This window comes from Rutilus rutilus (genome assembly GCF_951802725.1).
Source record: "Rutilus rutilus genome assembly, chromosome: 2".
NCBI lineage: Eukaryota > Metazoa > Chordata > Actinopteri > Cypriniformes > Leuciscidae > Rutilus > Rutilus rutilus.
In genome coordinates, this window is record NC_140210.1 from 50,378,605 (window position 1) to 50,395,058 (window position 16,454).

Below are 16,454 nucleotides of genomic sequence, written 5' to 3' on the forward strand. Positions count from 1 at the left end.
TTAAAAAGTTTAACTATGATGTACTCATTACATGATGAGTACAGCAATACAACACATTTTACACTGTTTTAACATGTAGCCTATACAATATTGCCTACGTTTAAACTCAATTAACAAACATCACAACAGGCGCGACTCTCGTTTAGGTGTCGAATTACTATGGAAGTAAAATAATGCCAAATGTTTTTGAAATAAAAAAGCCTGTTGAATTGCACTACTTGTAAAAATATGCATTGCATTAAACATGCTTGCATTTTAATGCATTGTATTTTTAGGGCTTGCATTTTTATGGGCTGAAATTCAACATGGTTGAATATTTAAGCTGTGAATATTTCAATTCAAAACATTTCAAACACATTTTCATTATTAAAAATTCAATAATCCATATTCACCTTTCATATTTCACTTCCAAAATATTCAAACTGTTTAAAAATACAACCTATAATATTCAACAGGCAATTTTCGGTCCATTTTATTTCGCTTTGCAAATTCGCTTCCACAAATTCAGTGGTTCAAATTTAGACACTATGACAGAATCATATTAAGACATGCAGTCACATGAACACTTAATATATATATATGACAAAAATAATCACTAATGGAGTCAAAGAGTTTACTCTGAATAAGATCAGTGATTCGGGTCACTACATGATCTTTATCATCAACAAGCTTTCTTTTACTGTTTTGTCCAAGCACATTTACAGTAGACAACAAAACAAACAAACAAAAATTCTAATGTTAATAAGCCGTCAAACTGCCAAACAAAAGTAAACACTGATCACAGTACTGGTGACATCAAACTAAACTATTATTTTCAATAAAGCATCATCATCTAAAGCTCTGTTAATTCCCAATAAGAGCTTCAGTGAGTATGGTGAGGCTGCAGACCTGGAGCCGGGAGATATACGGCACAGGCAGTTTTACGGCCCTGTTGTTCCTGATGCGTCCAGTAGGGGGAGGCTGTGCAGTAAACGACACGAATTGAGGTATGTTAAATAATCTGCTAAATGTATTGTTGTTTTGCAATAATGCAACATTTATTATTTATAAACGATTAGCTAAGGGTAGACATCAGTTAATTTCTATATGTCAACAGATGGGTCTAATAGATATGGCAATAGATATGGTATAATTTCGAGAAACAATAAAAGTACTTGACGGTCAGGTTGATGTTCTGTCAGGCTCAAACTTAGCTAACCACGTGTAGGTATATTTCCCCCTAGTCTTCTCTTTACCCGCTCTGTCTCATTCACTTGCAAATTAATTTTCTTTTTAATTATCTTTTGTTGCCTGTCTTCAGCTTGCGTGAGATGGCCTCTTCTGGTAAGACTCTGTTTACTCCTTGCATTAAAACACTCCACATGGTTTCTGTAATATTACAGTAGATATTGGAAATGTGTGAACACACAAAAGACACATTTATAATGGGCATATATGTATGGACAGTATGTATGTAAATCTCTCTCTCTAAGTAAAGAGTTGAACTACAAATATTTTTTATTATGTCCGACGTAAAAATCACATTAAAAACGTTGGTCCCATATGGTTTGGATGTAGCTTACTGTAGATTTTGGTTTGAGTTGTTTCTTATAAATGAGATGATCTAATTATCTAATTTATATCTTAATCTTTTCTCTTTTTTTTTATCAGTGAGCGAGAGCACTTTGACAGGGGATAGAAAAACAGTTAAAGAAGAGTGGCAAGCCATAGGGGGTCATCATAATTCATAAATAGTGTTAATAAATAACTTTTTGTGAACAACAATATTGTCTCTTTCTTCTAAATGGCCCTTGGAATTTTAGAAAAAGGGATAAATTGTGTTTGTCTTCAAAAAATACTATGTAGGACATTGTTTTGTAGCTGTATGACGACCAATAGAGAATATTACAGCAGATATTTCATCGAGGATCCATATGATTACACGGTATGTCTAATGGGCTAAATATGGTTAATATCTAAATGTAACTTTATATAAATTACACAACAACATATATCACTCAGTTTCCTGTATAGAAAAACCTACGTTGAATATAACTATTCTACAGTAAGTCATATATCATTACTTGTCATCTGATCCAACTATGTGTGTTGGAAAACAAATAGTCGTCTGTATAGGCGAAGAGTGAAGAGAGTGAAGCCCAACTGAAAATATAAAATATTTTAATCCGTAGTGCAGATCATTCAACTGTCTATCGTTACACTGTAACGTTTATATTTAAATGAACAAAAAACACTAAATTAGTCGAAGTCTACGGACAGGACGGTTATTAATGCGTAAGTTTCGAGCGTCAATTTAATGATGTTATTTCGCAGTATATCCCCCTACTGGACACATCAGGAACAACAGGGCGTAAAACTGCCTGGGCCGTATATCTACCGGCTCCAGGTCTGCAGTCTCCCCATAGGCTTCTGTAGACTCTGGAATAAAGTCAGTCTGGTTAGTAATAAGTGAAGCTGGTAATGCTGTTTGTGGAGATGAGATTGTGATGTATAAAATGTGAGCAAGATTGTTCAGTTTGTAAATGTATTTCTCTCTGAAGTTTATTTGATTTCTAAGCTTATGCCTAAAACTGAATACCAAAAATTCTGAGATATACATATAATATTGTAACAACAATGACTTGGTGTTGGGGAATTAATTAGCTCGAATTAGCGGTAATATTCATCAATGTGAATATGCATCTGTTGCTTCCATAAATTAATTTATTCAAAAATAGGGAATAGGTCAAAACCTCGGCTTGTATCAGCGATTTCCCAATTACTTGTAGTAATCACTGATAGAGACGGGTAGAATTTACTCAATTAGGGGGAATTTGAGGTAGAAGTTGAAGAATGTTCATTTATCATGCAGACGGGCCGTCCAGCGGACCGAATGTATAAGTTATGAACAGAAATCGGGCGTCTTTAACACTGATAGATAACACTTTCTTGTGGCCACAAAGAAGATAATTATCTTCGTGTTTTAGACAATTTTTAGATTTCTTTTAATAGTAAGACCAATCGTAGAGCTTATAAGGTAAAATCTGCACTCCTCAGGGACTCAGAATTTGAAACAAACAGGCAAACTTAATTCAAAGGATTTAACAAAGTTTATTTAAACAAGCTAGCGATTACACAATTACTTCAAATCACGCATGAATAAAAATGCATAAACAAAACAGGCAATATAACGATCGTAATACAGAAATACAACAAAATAAAAAGGTTTGAGAGAGGGAAAGAGAGAGAGAGAGAGAGAGAGAGAGAGAGAGAGAGAGAGAATCAAACTAATATAGTGGAGGTACGAATGATTTTAGGTGTGCGTGTGAGATGTTGAGATGGTAGCGTTTGTAAGGTGGGTGTGTCGGCGGCTTCGTGAGCACGTGGTAGTGTGTTTATCTTTGCACACGTGGGTGAGAGTATGTGTGTGTGTATGTGTGTGTGTGTATGTGTGTGTGTGAAAGAGAATTTAGAGATAGAGATAGAAACAGTTTAGTCATTCACCACAAAACCCCAACGTTTCTCAGTAATATTTAGACACTTTAAACAGCATTTCCTTCAGATTGCAAATTTAAAAGATCTACGTTACTCTGTTTGGAAGATCGGCCTTCTGTGTGTGTGTTCGTCTGGGTTGGATATAAAGGCACCTGGATCACGTGGTCACAGCGTCTGGTTGCTATGGCGACTTGAAGCGAGCGAGAACTCAGCAAAGATTGTCTTAGCCTTAAGTTGATTTCGTGGGTTGGTTTCAGAAGACTATACTGAAGTAATAGTAACTCTAAGAAAGACTTGGAAATAAAACGAAAATAAAAGCGAGCGAAACTTCCTTGAGGGAAGGAGGCGTGTCGTCTTTCTCTCTCTGGCGGAATGCCCTTGAGAGGAGAGGGGCGCGGAATTTTAAAGGGCTAAACTCACGCCTCCCTCACGTACGTGGGCCAATCGTCTTTAACAACGTATCGGGCCCACCTCCTGACGTTTCGAGGTCTATACGCCTCCCTTCCCGCGGGGTTTTGAAACGATGGATTCGTCCATAACTCAATAACGCTGGTATTTAATAAACAATGCCTTCTCTGATATTTTGTGTTAAAGATCCAGCATCGTTGGGGTTTGTGGAACACGGCAATACCGCGAATGACAGTTCTAAGATCTAAAATCAAGGAGGTACATCATTTCTTGTAATTGTGGGCACCACAGAGTGATTGCAGGCCAATAACCTATATAGGCATAACATTTGGGGGCAGGGGATCATGCACATCAAGAAAATGCATTTAAAATATTTTATACAAGGATTTTGGGTCACACGTGGTGGGGCTTCATGTGTTTTCTGTATGTGTGTGGAAAGTTCACAACCGCACGCTGAACTCTTGTCCCTGACGCTGCGGGGTGAGGCTTATGTGTGTGCGTTCGTTTGACTCCTTGCCTTGATGTACTCAGCAGAAACCACATGTTTGGGCATCTGTTCTTACAACACTGTTTTATTGTTGTGAAGAGTTAATTAGTGTCTATGTGCAAATCAGTGTTCGAGAGACTCCCTAGGAGGGGGTGCTTTCGGGCTCGCTCTCATTGGTCAGCGTTAGGCTCTCCAAGCCCTAAACAGACGGTCTTTGTTGATTTAGACGTAAGAGATCACGTAGAGAGAGAGATAGTCCATGATTTACACCATTTTTTGGTGCCATCTGGTCTGCAAGGCACAGAGCAATCTTAAGACAACAGAGGTGTCGTAAATGAGAGTGCTTTGGAATGTCAGAATAGCTTGAGTCAGAGCGAGACAGGGGTTTGGTGGATTTGGACTGCATTAATTAATTTGATTTCATCACCATGCAGACTGGTGATCTGCTCTCCGCTACAATATTGACCTATATATATACATATATTAGTGCTGTCAAACGACTAAAATATTTAATCGCGATTAATCGCATTATTGTCATAGTTAACTCGCAGTTAATCGCAATTAATCGCACATTTTTATCTATTCTAAATGTCCCTTGATTTCTTTTTGTCCCATTATTTTTTTTTCTCATTTTAATGCTCTTATCAACATGGAAAAGTGGATCGGCTTGCTTTGTGCAAATTTTTTTTTTTATTGAAAACAACATTGGCATATACTGTAGTGTTCAATTTCACACTAACATTCACACTCGGAGCAAATAATCGCATCAGTGAATTCGCGTCAAGTGGTATTTCAGACTGGACGTGCTGCGATGATAGCTCAGTTCACAACGACAAAACACACAGATCACTTTGGTCTTGTCAATGGAAACATTTGGCAACTTTTTAAAACATTTTTTAATTGTTTCCGGTCTAGCGATGACCCGGTGTGGTGTTGTAGTTTTTCTAACGTTACTAGTTGTTGCAACAGCATGTGAAAAAAATGACAAAGTTTGCTGGGCCAAAAAGAACGTTAATCTTGCGATAAAAAAATTGACGCCGTTAAAATGGGTTTGCGTTAACGCCGTTAATAACGCGTTTAACTGACAGCACTAATATACACTCACCTAAAGGATTATTAGGAACACCTGTTCAATTTCTCATTAAACAACTCCACAAACAGCATTACCAGCTTCACTTGTTACTAACCAGACTGACTTTATTTCTGTCATACGTCTATGAACAAAGGTTTAGATGTCGATGGTTTAAAATGTTTGGTCACCATTATGGTGATCAGTGCTTCCTTTAGTTGTGCAGTTTGACTCTTGGCATTTTAAGTAGAATTTTGGTCATTGTAACAGTGTTTACCAAAGCACATAATTTGTTACAAAGAAAGCCATAAACAAAGGTGTTAAAGTTTTCAATGTTTTCTTGAACATGACAATGAGTTCACTGTACTAAAATGGCCCCCACAGTCACCAGATCTCAACCCAATAGAGCATATTTGGGATGTGGTGGAACGGGAGCTTCGTGCCCTGGATGTGCATCCCACAAATCTCCATCAACTGCAGGATGCTATCCTATCAATATGGGCCAACATTTCTAAAGAATGCTTTCAGCACCTTGTTGAATCAATGCCACGAAGAATTAAGGCAGTTCTGAAGGCGAAAGGGGGTCAAACACAGTATTAGTATGGTGTTCCTAATAATCCTTTAGGTGAGTGTATATATATATATATATATATATATATATATATATATATATATATAGGCCTTTATATATATAGAACAATGTAACCAAAGCATCAAATACACAAGAAACAGACTTTACATCAGTCCAGACCACAATGACTGTCACTCTCTCACAAAGGGTCAAAGAGAACGAATGAGTCTTAATGTGGGTGATGAACCTGTTTATATTGGTTGTGGTCTGAACAGAGGGGTAAATTATTCCACAACTATACAATAATCCATTTTCTAGTCTAGATTGATATTTGAACACAGACTTCTGTCACTCATTTGACGCTGCTGTAGATCACTGATGAATCTCCCTCAATCTGAACAGTTGATCGCCTAAACAATCAAAATAAACAGGAGCACAACAATATTATAGCTGATATAACATGTGCTGGTTGAGCTGGTGCTGGTTAAGCTGGTGCTGGTAAAGCTGCACTGGTTAAGTTAGTGGTTAAGCTGGTACTGGTTAAGCTGGCACTGGTTAAGCTGGTGCTGGTTAAGTTGGTGCTGGTTAAGATGGTGCTTTTTAAGTTGGTACTAGTTAAGCTGGTGCTGGTTAAGTTGGTACTGGTTAAACTGGTACTGGTTAAGCTGATGCTGGTTAAGCTGGTGCTGGTAAAGCTGCAATGGTTAAGTTAGTGGTTAAGCTGGTACTGGTTGAGCTGGTGCTGGTTGAGTTGGTACTGGTTGAGCTGGTACTGGTTAAGTTGGTACTGGTTAAGTTAGTACTGGTTAAATTGGTATTGGTTAAGCTGGTTAAGTTGGGTTTTCTCACCTCACTGCAGCATCAGGCTGATGAACTCTTATTTCGTCATAATGACATTCATTCTCCTCTGCTCTCTTCGTCTCTGTCTTTCTGTGATATTGGACAGTTGTGTATTGGATCTCCTCAGTATCTCTGGATTCAGGAGTTTTTCCTCTGAATCTTCTGGGTTTCACATTAGCATACAGAGTGTCATTGGCTGAATCCGGTTCAGAAAGAGGCTGGTTGATTGCAGGAGAAGAAAAGGACAGAATGAGTATCAGAAGTGAAATAATCAAACTGATTGTAAATATACTAATGATTATCACATTATTAGAAAATAAATCTATATTAAAACTGTAACTATATCAGAAATTTTAACGAAACCATGTAAAAAAATAAGTGATTTTTTTTTCATGTCAAAAGTGATTTCTTTCTTCATGTGTCACACCACCTGAGGGCGCTGTACATACAGTTTGAGAATCACTGGTCTAAAAAGAAAGAAATATTAGTTTATGAATGTTTTTACTGGATAATATTGATAAAGACTAACAATTTCCCGTACAGTTACAGTCTGAAACACAGATAACGGCTGATCGATTCATTCTCTGCTTTTGTGAAGTCATGTGTCATGAGCTGAGCTGAGTTTGTTCTCTCTCTCTCTCTCTCTCTCTCTCTCTCTGTCTATTTTCCCACCTGTTCATCGTTGTAATTAGCGCTTTCGCTGCTTCTCTATGACACCTGTTCTCACTTTAGTCTCATTACTTTATCGTTTGTTCCCCTTGTTCTTTGTCAGATTATTACGTGTGTATGTGAGTCATGCCTGTGTTTTATGTTATCTCCATGAAAATTTGTGTTATCTTGTCTAGTCTAGAGGAGTTGTGCTCATCTTGTGTTTTCTCTGCCCTGTCACCCTGCTGGCCTTCTACAGTCTTCTCTCTGCGGCTTTGTGGACACTCACAAGGTCTGTGTTACTGCCCTACGTGAATTACCAGCTCTGCAAACTATCACCAAGAGTCTTCTGTTTCTGCTGACCTACTGTCCACTGACTGTGAGTTTATTCCAGTTCTGTGTCGCTGCACGACAGACTGCCTATGTTAATTCTTCATTAAAGACTATTGCAAGAACTTGCCTTTGTACGTGGATCCTCTGTTTCTTCTGACATCATGTTTAGATTTACATCTTTCACTGTGAGATCTTCAGATTTAACACTCCTTCGTTTCTTTCTGTTATAATCACAGACATTAACAGCATATGGATAAATGTATCAATTTAAATGAAAATATGAATGCTGTTTTTGAAGATTACTAATAAAACACAAATGAATAATTTCCTTTTACATCAGAACAAAAGTGAACTTGTACAATCACTGCAGTTTTTTTTATTGAACTCACATAATTAACAAGATGAAGATGATGATGATGAAGATGATGATGATGAATAATCCTCCAAATGCCGCTGTGATCACAATCACATTCCCACCAGCAACATGATGAACTGAAAGAGGAAGATCATCATGATTAACTCTCCAAACTGATGAATGATGTGAAGATACAGGAGTGTGTTAATAAAAGCTTCACCTGTGACAGTTACAGCGTCTGATCTCTGAGATCCATGTTGATTGTGAGCCTGACAGTAGAAGCGTCCACTCTGTAGTGCACTGAAACTCTGTCCAGATCCAACAGCTGAGGTTTCATTCTCCTTAAACCAGCTGAAGTTCAGAGCAGGAGGGTTTGAGTCACTGATGCAGTTCAGAGTCACTGAATCTCCCTCCACTATTACACCAGATCCATTTATCAACACTGAGACGCTCCTGGGAGGATCTAAAACAGACCAAAATGAAACCCTTAAATCATTTATTTTAAACACAATTATATTATATAACTAATGAATCTGCACTCACACATGACATTGAGCTGAACAGCAGGAGAGATGTGAGTGTGTCCGTCTACAGCACAGCTATATCTGCCTGAATCCTCTCTTCTGACTGACTGCAGCAGGAGTTCATTGTTTCTGTCTCTTCTCTCAGTTAATGGCTGTGAGTTTCTGTACCAGATGAATGTTGCTCTGTCAGTCAGAGCGCAGCTGCTTTTACATCTCAGATTGACTGAATCTCCCTCTGTCACTCTCTCAGGAGACTCCACCTGAAGATCTGAACACAACACACACATTATATCTAGTGCTGCTGTCATACACTGATTATTATTCAACATAATGCACAGAAGAAGAGATAAACCTCATCAAAGTCACCTGTGACAGTAAGAGTCACTCCTGGTTTACCAGTATATTTTCCATCTTTATCAGTGATGAATCTGAAATAGTACATGTGTGAATCCTTCAGTGTCACATGACTCAGTCTGATGGTGCAGTTCTGCTGTTTATCTCCCAGATACTGAAGCCTCTGACTGTATTCAGGGTCCTCAGACAGATCTATAGACTCAACACCCTTTATAGACTCGTTGGTCCAGAACACTTTCATGATCTGATATCCAGTAGGGTATTTATAAGTGCAGTTCATTATCACTGTTGAGTTCTTTAGTGCACAGATGTGTGAAGGACTGTAACTCACACCCCAATCAGCACTAGAAACCCCTGAAACACAGAATTCATCAGGATGAAAATGTTGTGTTATAAATTACAACAGACCATGAAAACAGCCTTAATACGATTCATGATGCCTGTGTGTGTCTGAATGTTGTTCATGCGATTGTTTTTAAAGTAAAAAATTGGACAATCTGATCTGAATCATGGCAATATTAACAATGAAAAATTTGAGATTATTAACAACCCACTTTTAATCAGGGATGAGATTTGTGACTCACTTCACTCTAAATGATAATGAAAATTATATAACCTGATCATCTTTGTTTTTGGCTTCATTACCAACAAACAATGTTTACACTTTACAAAAACCACAAACTAACATGAAAACATCAGGAGTCAAGAGCCCAACTAATGCAAACACTGATCACCATAATGACCATGGGCGTCAGTTTGGTTTGAAATGTGCTGGGGACAGAGACACATTCGGAAGTGCTTTTTCAGAAGTGCTGTACGACGCATTCATTTTTTTTCTCTCTTTCGCGCAGGTTATGTTTTGAAAGACGATGTCCTGTAGCTCAGGCACGGCCCCACTTTTCAACAGGCTCACCCAAAAAAAAAAAAAAAAAACTATATTCTATTTTTGTCAATAATTATAAAAAAATCGCCAATAAGCTCATAATTTGTGCTAAAATAGTGTTTAGTTTTAAAAAACATTTTAAAAAGCTGGTTATATCTTGATGTTTCTGCGCAAGTTCAGCAGACAGTGAGGTTCGGGTTTGTTCCGATCAGAGCTCGTGAGTGGAGAGCGCATTTCTGAATATTCCGCTCCGCTCGTTCATTCCGCAGGGTCGCTCGCTCAACCCAGATGTCCTGTTGCCTGGTTCGAAAATATGTGGAATAAGGGCTGCTTCCGACTAACATTTTTTTTTTTTCTAGTCGACTACTAGGCTAGTTGTTCATTTAAGTCATTCGTAGACAAATCGCCCCTTTATATTAATTTAATTTAATTACGTATAGCCTACAGGATAATGAGCGTTTACGTAATATAGCCGCATTTAAGCGCACGACCGCACGCATAAAGCTTGCCACAAAGAACCGGTAAAAGTAATGATTATGAATGCGTCTAAATGTGTCTAAATACGCTGTGAATGTGAATGTGCATTATACACTGAGTTTCGGTTCATTTATGAGATGAACTCCAGTTCACTCGCCGGCGCCTCCATGTCGTGATTCTGCTATATTTACTTTAAATCCAGGCAATTGGTTCATGAAACATTGATTAAAATTAAGATATAATTAATACAAAATGAAATTAAATTTAAAGAAAGGCAGCTGTTCTGTTTGAGGTCTCTGTGAAAGTTGTAAAGCATGCATGCCGCTTTCAGAGCGCTCAAGTCCGTAACCGAGAACTGACACGTTGTTTTTTCCCTCATAAATGTGAACATGAAAAATAAAATAAAATTTATATTATAATGTTTTTTTGTTGGGTCAGACAATGATTACCAAATTTCTCTCTCATATTGCTCCTCATACCCACTGAAAACGGTCAAAAAAATCGAACCAAAAGTCAAATTAATATGGACGGAAGTTAAAAGTGGTGGGTACAAAATGACTCGTGACGAAATCTGGTGGGTACGCGTCCCCCCCGTCCCCCCCGAAATCGACGCCTATGATAATGACACAACTATTATTTTCAATAATAACTTTAAAATAACTTTTCAAAACTTAAACATCTAAGCCTCTGTTAATTCAGAGCTTCTGTAGACGTCTGACAGAAACGAACAGAACAGAACAGAACAGAAATTCCGTACAAGGCCAGTGCTGCTATAATTAATAAAGTAAACCTAACTCAGAAATTGGACTCTATATGAGTTCAGTGATTCAGGTCTAATGATTGTGAAATAATGATTATGTCAAAACACAACCAACACCATCATATCACCTTTTCTATTTGTTCATCTGGCTGTTATAACTCATGTACAGCAGCCAAACAAAACTTAAAGTTAATAATTTAAGGGTCAAGAGCCCAACTAAAACACACACTGATCACTATAATGGTGACTTAAAATTACGTTTTTCTCCTTCAGTGATTCTGCTTGTTAAAATCAGGTGTCTTCAATGTTGGCAATAAAAAATAAAGAGTTCTTAATTCATCTTTGACGTCTCTGTCTGTTATTCAGATATGTTTGTTTAATTTTGTATTTGTGTAAATTTTACTCATTTTAAATGGTTAACTTTTAAGGAATTAATTTGATTAATTATTACTCAATTCTAATTTGTTAAATTTAATTAATAATATTGCTTGTAATCTGTTGCCTCAATTGTATTGATTAGATATAGCATATTCATTTTTACAGTGTAGGTAGCTATGTTTCTGCAAGTCTAAGCATGGACATGTAACCTTGTGATTATGAAAAATGAAAATATGAAACAAGAAAATATTTTCTAAAATACACAGTGTTATGAATGACATTTTACTAGGGTAGATTTATATCAATCACAATAAAAATGAATTACTGGCTTCATTCTTGAATATAACTAATTTAAGGGCATAAGTAAGCCTTTTAGGGAATTGTAATTGCCGTTCTATTTTTTGCTACTTTTTATACATCTTTGACCCTTAAACCTTTTTAAACTAAAATAGCTTCCGGCAGACGGCCCTACGCAAATCGACTTGCACCAAAAGAGTAACCTCTGACATGACGCAGAAGCGCAGAGGATAGAGCAAAACAAAACACCGGTCACGATTTAGAAGTCTAAAATGATACATTTTAAACAGAAATATCGTAGAATTTTGCTATAAGAGAAGAGGAGCCCAGCCCTATTTGTTTGAACCGCAAGAGGCGTCAAAGCTTTCGCTACTCCTACATCCTACATTGCTTCAGAAGTCACTCATTTTGCGCAAGTCGACTGCCGTCTGCCGGAATCTAGTTATTTTAGTTAATAAAGTTTTAAATATGGATATTTTTCTTACAAAAACTAATCGCTTCGACTCAGAAGGCTTTTATTAACCCCCCGGAGCAGTAAGGATTACTTTTATGACGGATGGATGTGCTTTTTTGGGCTTCAAAATCAAGACCACCATTCACCTCAGGACCACTACTCGACCCGCTCCAAGCGGGATTCGAGCTGACTTTTACACACTGCCTACGTCTGTTACACACCTCATAACCTTGCACTGCAGTTTAGAAGTCCGATCCTAAATTCGTGCAACACAAGATTAAATTTCCCAATGAAAGACAGTAGCGGTCGGTAACTCTGGTGTATTTTGAACAGGAGCGGTCTGACAATAGACCGGCCGGTCCAGACATCCATTGACAACAGCGTATCCGCGCTTGAACTTGAAGTGAACAAAACTTGCCTGCCCTGAGCAACCTGGCAATGTTCCTATAATGTTGAATTTTAAATCAAAATTAAGTTAAAAGAAGGTTTGAGGAACATTATACCTTTTAAAAAACGTTCCTCTAACGTCAAGTAAACTGGAAATTTTTTATGTTCCCAGAACCAACACTGAATATTTGGAGAACATTCTTATAACAAAAGTCTGTTAGCTGGGAAGAAGATCACCCATATCCTTTTTTTCTCCTTTGTTTTTCTTCCCGTAAACCAAAACTCACTCCAGGAGTACCAGCTGATGCATTGATCGTCCTCCATTTGTTTTTCTTCTCAAGTCACGTTTGATCTCACAAGTCTCCATGAGATGATACCTCGTCTCACGGTGAAAATGTTACTACAGTCGAGAGGTGTGTGGTCTCGCAGTCTAAACAAATCTTCTAGTATGTGCATTCTGAGGATTACAATGCTAAAATGTCTGTGTCTGTGGTCTCCTACAGTTTTAAAATCAGTTAAGATTGTGTCCCAGGCCTTACACAGATATTAGATGACACAACACCTGTGAAGAGATGACGCCAACTCCTGCAAGGACTTCAGATGACGCCAACTCTGAATCAACACACAACGGCCAAATTTCCCGTACTGTAATCATTATCATAACAACATGTAATCATTGCTTTAACATACTCATTGTTTATGCATAAATGAATGCATGGGTTTGTTAACTGCATGATTTGTATTATCTTGGAAACTGTACATTTCTTAAAAATTGAACATTACTTTGACATAGTCGCCTCTGTTAACAGATTACTCTGAGCTGTAATGTACACACATGCATTTTCTGTAAAGCTGCCTTGAAACAAAGTGTATTATGAAAAGCGCTTTACAAATAAATGTGAATTGAAATGAATAAAAACTCGGGAAACATAACATACATTATGGGGTTTCTTTCTACTTGAAAACAGCGCCTTGTCATACCGTAAATATTTTAAGCAAATCTTCTCAGGATCTTTGGACTGAGAGATAAATTGATCTCAGTGTGAATTACTTCATCAGCTTTGATGGAGGATGATGCAGAAATAAACTCACAGAGTTCGTGTGAAACCACAGCAAAGGAAGTCATGCTGCACTATCAAATAATCAAAGACATTATAATCACTGATGATATAAAAACTGATATTAAAATGTGCGTTTTATGGCTTTTAGTTCATGTCTATCAGATCTGAGATCTTCTGCTAATAAAATCCTTTGACACATAAACCTCAACAATATCTCCACATTGTCTTCTGAGAAAACGAGCCAAAAATAATCATGATCTGGCGATACACTGATGCTTGTCCAATCAAATGCTCTGATGAGTGAGAAAGTCCCTCCCCTGAACCACCTGACACTGACTAGCAAGCAGCAAATTAGCAACTCATGTTCAAGACAAAAAAAACTACTGGATATTTATAAAATATAAAAGCCCATTGGCATGCCTCACCCAAACTTCATGCTTCAAAATTAAATACATCAACATAGCACAGAAAACTGCTTATTAATCATAAAAAAAATAAAAAAAAAAAAACTATCATCAAAATAACATCACAATAAAAGGAAAAATCGAACAGCAACTAGTTGCTTTAGCGCCTCAGAAGTTGAAATGTAAGAGAGACTCACCGTGAATCATGAGCAGAAAGAAGATCAGAGGAAGAGGAGGAGCCATTCTGACCCACATCAGCATAACATATATCTATAATACAGCATTAAACATCACTTATATGCTCATAAACAGTGTATGTTCATCACCCTAAACAGCTCTTAGTGTTAATAAGATCTTTGCACATCTGAAGATTATTAATGCACAACATCAGTGTGTGTAAATGAACTGATCATTAGATGAACAGAATATATTCCTCATGTCAGGAATCATGTGATATATGAGCTTCATCTATAGAAATAATCATCAGTTTTCATTTAATTACGAATGGTGTTGAAGCTCATCAGATCAACAGCAACCAAATGACTGACTGCATTAACACAAGCACTTTTGAATCTAAAGATCGATTAGTAAATGATGCTCTTACCCGTTTCACCAACACTCATGACCAGTGACGAATGAACTGAATAAAACCAGCGTTGGGTTTTTATGTGGTCAACACGTTATATTTATCACAGGATATGATGACACTTCAACCAGTGCTGATAGCGGAAGCAAAGTTTAAACATCACAACATCAGAGACAACATTAGACTAAAGTGATACAAGTTAAACTGGTGAAACTCAGTCATTATAATGTTTTCAAACGTATGTTCATATTTAATGCACTGTGAGGAACGTAGAGGAGCTACAGTATGTGCAAGGAACAGTTTAATTAGGTTCATTTTAGCAAAATGTATCTTTTTAACTATTGTGTCATAACTTGTTTATTGTTTAAAAGACTGATGATGTCCGCATACTAAAGAACCAAGAAAATAATTGATTAATTGTGCATTTGATAAATCTTGACTAATCAATAGCAATTTGGTAATAAAACAAACACTAAGAAATTATCAGTAATAATTAACAAAGTAATAGAATACGGAAGTTTCATCCTTATGTCTGAAGGTTTTATAATATGAGATCTTCTATGCTTTTCATTATCATAGTGACCATGTTGTGTCACTTCTAGTGAAACTCTAAATATGGCCACGCAGTTTCCTCTGTAGTGAGAGGAGAAGTGAGAACAAAACGTATGACGAGTTCACACAGTCCGCCTGGACTCTACGACAACGCAGTCCTGAAGTGTCAACTAGTCTCTCCCCTTTGAAGGCCTCCTTCCCTTCACTTTACCTCTGTACAGATAAAACGTTGTCAAAATAATTCCAGTTCACATGCATACGTGGAAGCGATACATTTTTTTTGTATTAAACATTTTAAGGCCAGACTAGTAAGTAATTTGTTGAGGTCAATTTGTAAAGAAAGACTACACGCCTGTGTAGCGGATCTCGTCTCACACCACAAGAAAACCCCCACGACACCACTGGCTTCGGTGGACCACGTCTGCAGTTTATTGACAAGAGGACAGACAATTAACACACACGCCTTCAGGTTCACTCTCTCTCTCAGCTGACTCTCTCCAGTCACAGGCTGTTCTCAGTTTTATACAATAGTCTTGTTTTACAACAATCAATTTCTCTGTCTTATTTATGGAAATTCACATTCACAAAAATCAAATTAAAGAAATAAAATTCCATTAAAAGTACATATTATTACATTAAGATTTTAGCCAAAATGTCTCAATTTGTTAGATCGTATAGTGGTTTTTTTCCTTATTGCTGTTAAACATACCTGCAGTTTATTGACAAGAGGACAGACAATTAACACACACGCCTTCAGGTTCACTCTCTCTCTCAGCTGAAGGATGTATGAGAAAAGACACATTAAGTACTGTCCTCCATTACAGAAACTGCAATTCATCTAATACAGGTCACACATATGGCTATAAACATACATTCTAGCATCCAAACTAAAGTTACAGACATTCAATATACAAAACAACATTTCTACAGACTCAATCCACCAAAATTATATTTCAGGAAATGTATTTACAGGGAAAAACCCGCACTCTAGTTTGGCGCGCGGGCGGCAACATCAAACAAACACGTGCGTTCATAAAACTCCGAAAATGCATCAAACTGTACTCAGAAAAGTGAATATATCAACTTGTTTCGGTTTCATGACATTTCTATGATAAATATTGACTTCGAACATCACTTTATACAGTATATTTT

At 37.2% G+C, this 16,454-nt stretch overlaps 1 protein-coding gene across 1 annotated transcript; it reads right to left on the reverse strand.

The window, feature by feature from the left end:
• Positions 1-8,215: 8,215 nt before the first annotated feature.
• On the reverse strand, positions 8,216-14,425 carry LOC311279582 (sialic acid-binding Ig-like lectin 14; the record flags this gene model as incomplete). Its single annotated transcript, XM_084391170.1, has 5 exons — positions 8,216-8,322; positions 8,406-8,671; positions 8,731-8,977; positions 9,076-9,417; positions 14,362-14,425. 5 exons carry the CDS (start codon positions 14,423-14,425, stop codon positions 8,216-8,218), a joined length of 1,026 nt encoding a protein of 341 aa, XP_084247296.1.
• Between the last annotated feature and the right edge of the window lie 2,029 nt (positions 14,426-16,454).